At 43.5% G+C, this 12,251-nt stretch overlaps 1 protein-coding gene across 3 annotated transcripts in view; it reads right to left on the bottom strand.

Annotated features, from left to right (window-relative positions):
* Positions 1 to 12,251, bottom strand: part of LOC105563364 (calmodulin-binding transcription activator 2) — a 50,300-nt gene that overhangs the window by 30,981 nt on the left and 7,068 nt on the right. For all 3 annotated transcript variants that reach the window (XM_012014903.1, XM_012014902.1, XM_012014901.1), the window contains exons 2-3: positions 11,351 to 11,756; positions 9,790 to 10,084 (exon numbers count right to left, since the gene is read on the bottom strand). In XM_012014903.1, coding sequence (XP_011870293.1) covers positions 9,790 to 10,084; positions 11,351 to 11,587 — 532 coding nt within the window. In that variant the 5' untranslated portion in view covers positions 11,588 to 11,756. The remainder of the gene's footprint in view (positions 1 to 9,789; positions 10,085 to 11,350; positions 11,757 to 12,251) is intronic.

Genomic DNA, 12,251 nt, shown 5'->3' with positions numbered 1-12,251 from the left:
GAAATATTTCCGCCCGACGTTATTTCACGTGGATCCGTCGACGGCGGGGGATTTCAAGTTTGAATTTCGATTACGGATTCGCCTCTGGTCCAGATAGCTTCCGATCGCACGCGGCTTCTGTCGCGTTAAGCTCGTAATTTATCCGCGGCCTGGTAATCGAGCGAATCTCGTGTCGCCGAAATGAAACAAGCTCGCGCGCTCTCCCGGCTTTCCGACCCTCGGTGTAAGCTCGAGGTCATCCCCGATTTATTTGCTGCCACGTGTATCATATCGGGGTCGCCGATACTCCATTCGAACCCAATCTGCAGCATTGTGCGTGTTCGACGCGACGCAGCTTTGTTACGTTTGCGGAACTTCGCTTTATTAGACCTTACGCGAACTGCCCAATTGTTTCAGCGAGCTGATAAAATCACGCCCGTCATCGATGCTATCGGCCTGCCTTCGCCGAATTTATCGAAACTGTAATACACAATATCTATATATCGATGTAAAAACATGTTTATCTCACAAGCTCTCGCAGCGACTGCCACGTCCATGTCGCGCACCGTTAAACTTCGCGTACGCGCTGCTGACGATTCGGCTGTTGACAAAGTAAACACGCATTAAGCTACATGCATCATTCGCGATTACACGCCGTTCTACCGTTCGCGGATCGCGTAAGCGGAAGTAGAACGCACGTGCTAGATGATTTCTAACTGTAGCCGACATATGGTCAGAAATGATTACGATTGTGCTCCTTGGAGCCGATCCGCCAACTAATTTTTGGGTCCGTGCCGAGTTCACCCGCGCCTTGCCACGGCTCCGTGATATCCGATTCGACCGTCGAAACGGAGCGTTACGTATAGCCCATTTTGTTTCGCTCTGATTTATGGGCAGCCGCGATACAAAAACGCGGGTCTCGCAAACGGCAACGGGGACTGACGTTTCCACGGTAAAAACAACGGCACGCCGAAGTAAAGCGACGATATACATGGCGGAGCAATAATTCTCTATCATCTGTCATGATTTAGGCGGCAGGAAAAAAAAAAGAGTCGTATAAAAATCGCATCAAGGGCCGATATATGAATTAGTCGTACGGGAAATATCTTCCCTTTACATATTGTACGCATGCCGGACTAGTAATTTTTATATCCTGTAAAAAAAACCAATTTTTTATTTTCTCGCAAATCGAAGCGTGTAATTACTTTAACGAGCACGACTGCGAGTTTAATTCCCGTGATATCGGGGAATTTTTGTGTTAGCGGTCCTTTTTATTATTGAAACTAGCGAAAATATTTCTAGTAGTAAACCGAGTTATATCGCTACACGTGCGACCAACACGACAAACAATTTAAGTAATGCAATTTGTCATTCCATATAGTCAAAAAATACCGTTACCACCGAAATCTCTCGTTCTCACGCGACGATACTTCACCGCGGAAACGTGACGTGTAACGTTATTGAACATCCAAGCCGCGAATGCGAATAAATTTGCCAACAATCTGTCGTTGATGCCGCAAACTTTTATTGCATGTAAAAATGAATTGTTTAATCTGTATAAACTAACCGATCTCTGAAGTTTAACACGCGTTTAAATAATCTCCATTATATTTATTCACGTTTTAAATATGAGGTTCGAATCCTGGCTGAGGTAACATTTTTCGCAACAAGAATTAATTGCAGTACGGGGAAAAGAGGGCGGGGGGGATTGCATGCTAAATGTGGCATCTAAAAATGCTAAAATGTAGCATTTTTAAATATAATTACAGATCGATTTGAACATGTGAATTCACTGACGATAATAACTCCGCCTGTAAGATAACTGCGTTAAGTCCGAAACGAAATCGACGCGCGGGACAAATGTGGAAAAAGAAACGGTATATGAATTCACAATTTAATAAAACTTTACAAGGAAAGGCTATCTACATTCTGCCTTAACTCTTGCTTAAATATAAGTGCTACGAAAACATGTAGTAAGGGATGGACGTTAAAAATTTATATCGCTTTGCATCTTCTGGGTAGCATTAGATAATAGCTGCGAATCATCGCGCCGCTTGCACACCAAGTTAGAGCGCAAACAAATTAATAGCGTGTGATTAGATTAATTGCGTATGCAAGATATAATCGCGACAATTAGCCCTGTCATTTGTATTAGCAAATAGGCTTTCCGACCCAACAATCTAGAATCTCCCCTTAAATGCGCTCTATAAGCCGATTCGCCGTTGTCTCGCTCGCTCTCTTGCTCCCTCTCCCTCTCTCTCCCTCTCTCGCTTTCTCTCTGAGGCTGTTTCCTTCGTGGCCTCACATACCGTACCTCTAAATAGCCCCAAAGTAACCGAAATAGTTTAGGGAGCATACATATTCATGCACACGCCGATCTTTTTGTTGTAAGACTACGAAACGTGCGCGGTGCAACGAGAATGCCACGACCGAAATTCTTCATGTCGAACTTCATACCATCCGCAGAAGATTTGCACGAGCGACGTGCAAACGAGCGAAATAAATATCTTCCACGTTGACATTTTTATTATTCGAAAGTTGAGATCGATTTTTCGTTAAATTACTAATAAATCAATCTTCGTTTATCAGCAGCGATAACGGTGGTGAGAGCATATTCAAATGTGGCACAGGAATAAGTTGGAAATAAATTAGAATGTCACGGAATACGATAACTATTCGCCGAGATAATATCGCGACGTGGGCCATACCTACGTAGGGTTACAGTGATTTCGCCACGTACGGTCTTAAAGGTTTTACCTTAATACCGAGGGCGTACACGCAACCCTTTATCGACGGTCTGATTAATCGTTACCTTGCGAAGGAACGGAATTACGCATAACAATTAGCGCCGTGCCCCTTTTTGCCGCTAATTTATTCGTATCCTTTATTATTTTTCGACACGCCTCCCGTTCGCGTTTAACTCGACGTCAAAAATAACTCCCGCGAAATACTTGGGAGTATGCACAGCAGCGGTGGGAGTTTAATGGCCACGGTGAATTGAGGAACGCGCAGGAACGAGTAACTGGGTCTCTCCGATCGCATGTCGCTAAATTCTGAAAACGACACTTCAGCTTAGCGCGAACAATGCGCTCTGCGCTCTAGCGTCGTCCAACGCTGATAACGCCTGGCCATTAATGGACTCGCGACAGATAATAGAGACGCGACATTCGCGCTATCATACGAGGCCGCGGTTAAGATTTTAATAATACCCCCGTCCCCGCATGAGGATTCTATTTAATCTATTCTGTCACTGTAATTAGTCCATTCTCACTAGTAAACCTACCCTACCCAAGTAGGGACACACCGAACCTGATGAGTGTTGAATATGTTGTGTTTCAGCTCAAAATAAGGGACGCGTATTTTTTTATACGTGTTATATAATATTTTCTTGACTCAACAGTTTTTTTCTCAGTGTAGAAATAATGAATCCATTAAATAAAAGAATATTAACATTGGTGATTTTGTTGACCATATCTGGCGATTAAAATTCTTATTGTGAATCCCGGCTGGAGTAATATTTTTCGCAATAAGAATTTTAATCGCCAGATATGGTCAACAAAATCAACAATATTGTTAATTACTACTGGCAACCTTAAGAATATTCTAGTTGATTATACACCATTGACCTAAATATTAGTTTGGTAATTATGTAACTTTGTGATCTTATGTTGCATTATATGGTTGTATAATGCACTTTCTTTCTTAATTTTTCGAGCTAATCTATTTTGATGTAATTATATTGCGTAATAATTATCGTAAAAATTTGTATAATCACGAGGGCTTGTCACAAATTATCGATCTGAAAATCTAATAAACCACACAATGAGTATCATACATTCAACAATCGTCAGATGATTCTTATATCGTGACTTTCATTAATCTTTCATAATGTCTATTTCCAAAGAGGATAAATGAAGAAAGATATATTCGAGCATAAGATCGAGACACATAACTTCTTTGTGGATTATACCTAGCATTTTTCACCCCAGTCAATTCTCAACATTTATCTTCCTTTAGCATTTTTGAAACAATAGTGATATATGGTTCAGATGTTAGCCCTCAGCGATTACAGATGGCAAGGGTATTTTTGCGCCGCTTTTTGAGGGGTTGGCCGGAAAGGGTCGCGGAAGAATAGCGCAAGAAGAGGAAGAGGAAGGGCTAGGATTACGAGGGGACAAAAGGACGGAGAAGAGCAGGGAAGTCGCGCTAACACGAAGCAGGCGCGGGGCGATCAATTACGTAACCCAATAAAAGTGGGTCACGTGTCAAAGTGTGGAGCCATCCCCGAGGTGTCCAACTTTTTGGTAAAAGCTCGTAAATTACCAGTCAGCTAGCTAGCAAGCAAGCAAGCTAGCTAGCTCTGCTACCACCCCGCGCAGCTTTAAATAGAATGTCGGCAGCTCGGGGGCTCGTGTCCAACCGCCCTCTCACAAACCCCCCGATCATCGTTTCCTCTTTCAATCCTTGTCATCTCTCTTTATCCCCCTCCCTTCCTCTGATTTTCCCCTCTCCGCACGTCACGTAGGCAGTTCCTCATCCCGGCTTTTTTTTCGTGAGGAGGAACCGAAGCCGGACACGTAAGTCGCTAGTCGTTAGTCGTCGACGATAGCTCGCCATCAGTGTGGTGGCGGATATGATAGTAAGACAGAGAGAGGTAGACATGGATAGAGAGAGCAAGTTTACGAGAGAGGAGTGTAGAAGGGGATGGAACGCGAGAAAGAGAGAGGTGAACGCAAAGGGAGAGACAAAGAAAGGGAGAGAGAGAGAGAGAGAGAGAAAGCGTCACGGCAGGAGAAGTAAGACAATCAATAAGATTGCCAGGTCCGAAGGAACTCAAGCCGGGATTCGCCGAATGATTTCGGTACACTTCCTGCCAGGCCATGAGGGGACTCGCGTTTCACGAGCTATTTTATCCTTGAACCAGAGACGTCGGATTAAAGTCTTCTGCAAGACGTGGAGAGACCAGAAGTAGACAACGGTGAAGGGCGGTGGGATTAAACGGGAAGCAAGCCTTCCTACAGGGAAGGGCTCGTTCTTTCTTCGAAGGGGTCGATACCAGGTCTAGTCACCGGATAGGCAATCAGATAGGTCAGGATAGGAACGGGATAGGCTAGAGGATGCCCGTGGATGTCAGGTCGCGTGGATAAGAGGGGTTGGCGGAGCGAGAAGGTGGTAATGAAAAGGGTGCACGAACGGGGGACGGAGTGGTGGAGGCCGCACAATCGCCGCTCTGGCGGATATTGCCGGAACTACGAATTACCCCGTGTCGCCGGGGGTACTTTCCTGCCGGGGCGCACTTCTTCGGAAACTCGAATGAAACGTTACGATGCTGGTGTCTCTCTCGGAACGGCGATACGAGAGATTCCGGGGATGAAATTTTGCGTCGATAAGGAAGAACCACCCTCGCTCGAGGTGGCCATAAGGGGAGTGCAGGATACTTCCAAGATTCGCCCTTATACCTTGCGTTACTGTATCAGAGCGTGTTCCCGCTGATTTTTATTTATTTTATGCAACGTTTCCAAGAAGATAAAGGAAACGGGTATTAAAATTAATTACTTAAACTGAGAAATGAAAGATATTTTATTTTATATAATTATTAAAATTATAATATAAATATATATTAAGAGATCAATAGGAAATACTATAGAAATCATAATAATTGATTTCCTGATACGCTTTAATTGATTCACGGTGTTAGAAATAATTGAATTTTCACCCAAAATATACAAATTCGATATAAAATATTAAAAAATAGTTCTTTCTTAAGAATTATTTCATTGTTATTTTTCTTTCTATAGAGTAATATAATGTTTACATTTAAAAACAATAAGATCAGTGCTCACCTTAAACATCTTTAATAAAAAGTTTTGTTGTATTTTTATGTAACACGCAACTTTTCAATTCTTGCGGCGACAAAATGGCTTAATCATAAATGAGAAATATTTGCAAAAAAAAATAATAGCATTATAACCAAATAGAATTAAATCATAGATCGTTATGAATATCGAATAGAAAACGAGAACGTCAAATCAATCTTTAGGCCCGAGCAAAATGTATAATAGCATTATAATTTAAGGGCGGCCTGTTAGATTATATTTTGGATCATCACTTAAATGAACAATCCAGAAAATGCCGCTGCGTGAACTATGAAGAGTTAAGGTCTGCGCACGATCGGAAAACCATAGATCCTAAGAGAAACTTTCTCGGCCTATGTGGCACTAACAATAAATAACAAGGTCGGCAATAAATAAGGAGCACGATAAAGAAGGTCTCGTGCGTCACAAAAGCCGGGGTCACGATACAGAAAACGCCCAGCCAAGCACATTCATCAAACTTTTACGAGAATATTAGGAACATCAAAAAATAATTTGCATATTGATTTTCGGGGAGCAAAAGAGACAAATACTCGTATAAATGGCGCCAATTATACCTGCGACTAAATGATTTATGCCTCTATTTTCAGAGCTCTTTCTGAGCTTAATAAATAAATTTTATAAAACTTTTAATCGGAAAGGAAAAATACCATTTCGAGATTATATTTTTATATCTGATCGAATTTTCATCGACTAAATATTTTTACAACGCCAAACGTGATTTGTATCGGACGTTAGAGCGAAACGTTCGTCCACTTTCAATTTTCAATTAAAATTTCGATCAAACTTTGTATTAACTGCGTTAAACGTAAAGTTGCAATAAGCGTTCGATTCTCCTTTTTTTTCCCCTCTCGCACAACCATGGCTAACTGCTCTGGGCTGGAGTTGTCGTCGAGTTTCGCCACGTCGTTAGAACTTGGCGATCGTAAAAAAACGAAATTTCATCACGGAATTTGCGCGATGACGTTTTAGTGCTCCACATCTTGTGCTTTCCGTACATCAAACGGTAATACTTTGCGCGGGGCTTTCTTAACCTTTCCTCTCTCGCTCTTTCTCCCTTTTCGCGGCACACACAGCCCGTTCATTCTATTTATATTCAGAATCGGATTCACGCACGAATGCCCATTATGGGGAAACGTTGCTCGAAGAATAGAGGGGACCGGCTGTGCCTGCAGCCTCCTGGCGACTGTGCATATGCCACGCGAATCGGAGTGCATGTGCATCTTCGCGTTGTGCATACAGCCAATTCTGGAAATGAGCCGAAACCTCTTTCCGCGGCAGAATAGACGAACGTGGGTGGGTACACAAAGTCAGGCGAGGTTTTCGGGATGCAAATGCGGGGAAGTACGACGAAATCGTACACGGGGAAAACTTGTTTTCCAGGAAAAGTGACGGAAACCTTAATAGAAATCCCACATCGCAAAGTTTATGATTGTACACGTTACTTCCCGTATACATCGCGAAGGCGGAGCAGCACAAGTTTCTGTATGTACTATTCATCCAAGAAGATAAGAGTTGGATGATAAAATTAATAATGAAATTGTATAAGAAAGTGAGACCAGTATTTTGCTGCGAAATCACTTGAGACCTTTTTTTGAAATCATATCAGGAGAGACTTGTAATTTATGTGCATTATTTTATATAGAAGTTCAGGCCAGACTGTGTACTCGCCACTGACATTCCTTCCACGTACTTTTTGTTATGCAGATCAATAATTTCCACTTCGGAAGAGATTCGCGCGATCCGCGAAAAACGACGATAAGTAGGGCGATTTAGGGATGAGAAGCTTCTGATCTCCTTCATAGAACGGGCCCTCAGTGCATATCGATCATTTCTGTTTTCGCAGTCCCTCAGAAAGGAGTAATCCCGCTCGGCGAATTGTGGATATTTGCTCCCAGCATTCGGTTTTCAACTGCATTTTGTTTTTATTACCGAGCTATCGGTGCACGGCGGCGTATCGGCAAAAAATATCGTATCGACATTGCGTATTATCGGGGATCAACGTGTAACAGTTGTATATGGACCACTATTTTCCGATGTACAACGGCTAACTAAATTCATTTGCAGCTGCATGAAACAATTTAGCGAGGTATAAAAGTGCAGTAATTCAGTTATGCGGCGAAATGATGTTACAGCATTGCTTCGCAACATTAATTGCACGTACGAATTTTTCGCGCTCGCGCACACAAACATTCGAGGTATAAATCAATTTTCTATATTTCAAGTATCTAAATATTAAAAAGTAGATTCAATAATATTGACGATCAAAGGCGCAAAAATTCTAGTGAATCAATATCTCAATTCAAATATTTATACGTACACGAAACTTTAAACAACCGAGAATATTAAAATTTATTAGGATATCTAAAGATTCGGTTACTGGAAGGATTTTGAGATCCATATGAAAATCGAGATATTTGATTCACGATTTCGTTCGTATCACCTTTCTATTTTCTTCTCAAATCTCTCCATGTATCTGTACACAAGCTCCATTTAATACGAGTTTTCTTTATGGCTAGCCTCTTATCTCGTTCAATTATCCGCGCGTTAATAGCCCTAAGGAGTAGTTACTGCTTCTTAACCGATTCGCACAGGAAGGTACAAACTGTAAAAGTTGTAGGACCGATAGTTTATCGTTCCCTTATACAGTCACTCGCTGCTAATCGCGTGGTTTACGGGCCCCGAAGTCATTCCGTGCGAAACTCGAGTGCAGTTTGTGTGCAGTTTCCGTTTCCATCGTGATGAGTGGAAACTTCGGTCAGGCTTCTCTCTCCGTTCCGGTGCCGCCATTCTCGTGCGATGGTGTAACCGCCCGCTTTAAAACGCTGGGGTTTGTTTTAAACTTCATTGCGATTTTCTTCGAGTCTCTCTACGCGCGGGACTAATTCTTCCGCCTCTCCGTTTAGCTCTCTTCGTGCGGGAGCGCCATAATTTTCGAGAACTACTTAAAGCTGCCTTAGACAGGCGAGCCCGAAAACTTTTCCTAATGACACAACAATCACGAGAACTCCCGCCGCGACATTGATCCTGATATGCAATAAGAATTCGTGCTTCCATTAGGAAATTAAAATTAGGGGAAACTTTCTGATGTTTCTCTCATATAGATAATTTTATCTTTATATCAAACGACAATTCATTTGGGGCCGGTTTTTCCAACCTCCTCTTCCCAGATAGCACAAGACACTCCTATTTTAAGAATATTCTTCGAGAATATTTAAAATATTCCATAGGTCAGTCTTACATATTTATCTTATGTTTGTAGAATATTCGACTAGCACTACTATAAATCTTTTTCGAATGTGAATAGAATAATCTGGTGAATATAGCGTGTCGATTATATATGGTATGATCACAGGTTTCATTGCCTCTTGCATAAGATAAATGTATTACACAATAAACAATGTGCAATACATAAACTCGATAAATATTCAAAAATTATTCTGAATGAATATTCCAAAGACATTCCCGACGAATGTTCTAAAAACGTTTCTCTTTGTTATGAATATATGATTTCTAATTGTAATAATCTATATATATTTACAGAATATTCTGAAATTAAGAATATTCTTGCACTCCAGAAGAATATTCATAGAACTATGTGTGCTATCTGGTTTGGTAAACTAACTAATAGTTAAATGATACGTCTACCTTTTTTTAATTTATAAAGAAAAGACAAAGACGTACATATAATTGAACTATTAGTTAATTTGCCAAGAGGGTTGGAACAACAACCTGCCCTTAACCGTATAACTTAGCAGCCTCGGGATATATGAATCGACATGAGTTGTTTTCGTTGCGATATATTAATCTAGCCTCAACATTCGCCGTATCAAGGATACGGGGACATATCGTATGTCTGAACCAGATGCAACGGGTAAATAATTTACGATCGCTCGAGTTTTCAAAGGTACAGGTGAGTAATGGCGGAAGTACTCACGGGAGATGGGATCCGCGCTATCGAGCTTCCTGTCGGAGGCGACGTTCTCATGAGCGGCTTCCTTGCTCGTCCTTGGACGAAATCCAGCGGCAGGATTCGTCTCGTTGCTGTTGGCGACCCCGTCCTGATTCTTATGCTCGTTTCGTAGATGATCGTTTCTCTCGTTCGGCTTGCAGGCACCGCCGCCAATTCCGACCTTCGATGACGGCTTGCAGCTGATGCCTCCCGGGTTCCCATTAATGTTCGCGTTGACGTTGATGTTGCTATTGCCGTTGGTCGATGCGTGATTGTCGGCCTAAACGGTACACAAAGCGATCGTAAATTGCAGTCTCTCGTCTGTATTTACGGACTGTTTCAGTGATATTTTACCGGTCGTGGAAACCAAAGGGAATGTTAATGCATTATCCGAAAAATCCATTTGGAACAATTTAATACTAGCAATATTAGAAAAGCGCGCGAGTGCGTAGGAAGATGAAAGTGGAACGCCCCTTTCGAGAATTATCCAATTTTAACGAAGAGAAATTGAAAGTTATATTAAAAGTGGATGAAAGAAGCGCACTGGAGTTTGACACGTTTCCCGATCGTCTTATAATTATAAAAAGCAATGCGTCATTGATAGGAAAAATAAGCAGTAGCGTAGAAATTGCGTAAAATCGCGACACTGAATCGCGGCGTAACGTCCTTCGCGACGAGGAGCGATCCATCCTCTTTAACCCTTTACATCGGAACGAGGCGAGGCTCGTGGTACCACCTGCCACCCATTCCCAGCTATAATTGAAGTTGTCTCGTTTCGTATTGTAAAGCTATATAGGCGGCGGAGTTTTTTTTTCTCGCGCGCTGCACTAGGGCTGGAAAGGCAAGTCTTTTATTCTGTAAGTACTTGGTCGCGAGACTAACTCGGGTCTTTCCCAAAGACATCTGTCGTACGCCGACAGAAGAGGAGGGACCTGTCTCGCACTTTCTTCCCCCGCGTTCAGCGATCATTTGACCTTTTACCGCCGGCACGTTTTTAGCGGGAACTTTCCTAATACGACTTTCGCGTTTAACGTGGTAGCTAAATCGAGGTAACAGCGGCAGACAATTTACCAGATAACAGTTCGCGAATGAGAATTAATTAACCGATTTACCGTCCCGTATTGGATGTATACGTTGTATCTTGGAAATAGCGCCGTCTCGTATTTGATATAAAGTTCTAAATATTCTCGCCGAGGAAACAGGGTCGAGCGTTTATTAGTGACACAGTCCGTAGAGTAAAAATTTCTAGACGTAGTCTCAGCTGCCACGGGCTCTACACTCGAAGGTCGTATTAATCTCTACAACTCTACGCCACGACTTGTTTTCCCCGCAAGCATTGACCCGCGCAAGTAAAACGGACGCTAACATAACGGATTTAATTTCCAGCCGAGTTAGTAGAATCTAAGTAACCAGAATCTATGTTATAACAGACTCGTAAAGTAAACATGAGCATGGGATCCCTGAACAAGCTAAACCGCCCCGACGACGGTTCCACGACTCGCGGTTCGTCGGTTAAGCACGCGTAAAGGTCGAGCGTCATTCTCACCGAGCTGGTCATGCAGGTGGACGAGGTAGATGAGCGCACCACGACTATCCTGTTCTGGTTGTGATCGTTGGAGGCGATCGTGGAGACGGCGGCGTGATTGACCAAGGCGTGGGTGTCGTTGGTGCCCGTTGGGCTGGAATTGACATTCCCGGTGGTGGCGACGCCGCCGCCACCCAGGGAGGTCTGTCTGATCACCAGGACGCTGCCCGCTGGCTCCAGCACGACTACCTGCCTCATCCTCGTCGCGCGGTTCCCCGCCGGTCTGTCCTCGCCGAATGCGAGAGAGCGCGCTGTCTTCCCGTCGCCGGTCTGCTCCCGTCGGCGACGACGTTAAGCGTGTCGTTCTCCAGCACGACACGTTCTCCGGCACTTAAAGCTCCCACTCGTCCGCTGCCGCCTGCTCCTCCTGCGCGCACAAACACATCCAGGCTGATATTAAAGCTGTCGTTTTAGGGGATGATCCTACTCGCCCGCGCCCACGACCGCCGCCGCCCCGGCGCGGATCTACACGCCCGCTTTCGTTCGTAACCGTGCGAGCCCGACCGTACCGGCGTGGCTTCTTCCGGAAGGCGAATCGATGGGATTATTTCTGCCGACACCGGCAACGAGCGGCCCGACGACTCCCTGCCTCTTTCTCTCTCTCTCTCTCTCTCTCTCGATAAGGCAAGGCCTCGCGGCGCAACCACCTCGGTGTCAAAGTAGTGGACGTGTGCGCGGTTTCGACTAAGGCTGGGTCCAGAAGCTGTCGGCTTTTAGATAATGGCCCGTTGCACATTCAATGCTGTAATGTGCTCCGCTTTTTCAACGAGCTCATACTTGTAGTGGAAGATTGATCGATCTTGTCTAAGAAATTTAATTGAGAGACTCATCATCGCTGGGCGACTTTGCCACGGAAGAAAGA

Source organism: Vollenhovia emeryi, unplaced genomic scaffold (genome assembly GCF_000949405.1).
Source record: "Vollenhovia emeryi isolate VEMERY1.0 unplaced genomic scaffold, V.emery_V1.0 DF939177.1, whole genome shotgun sequence".
Lineage (NCBI taxonomy): Eukaryota > Metazoa > Arthropoda > Insecta > Hymenoptera > Formicidae > Vollenhovia > Vollenhovia emeryi.
This window is presented reverse-complemented; position numbering and strand designations above follow the sequence as displayed.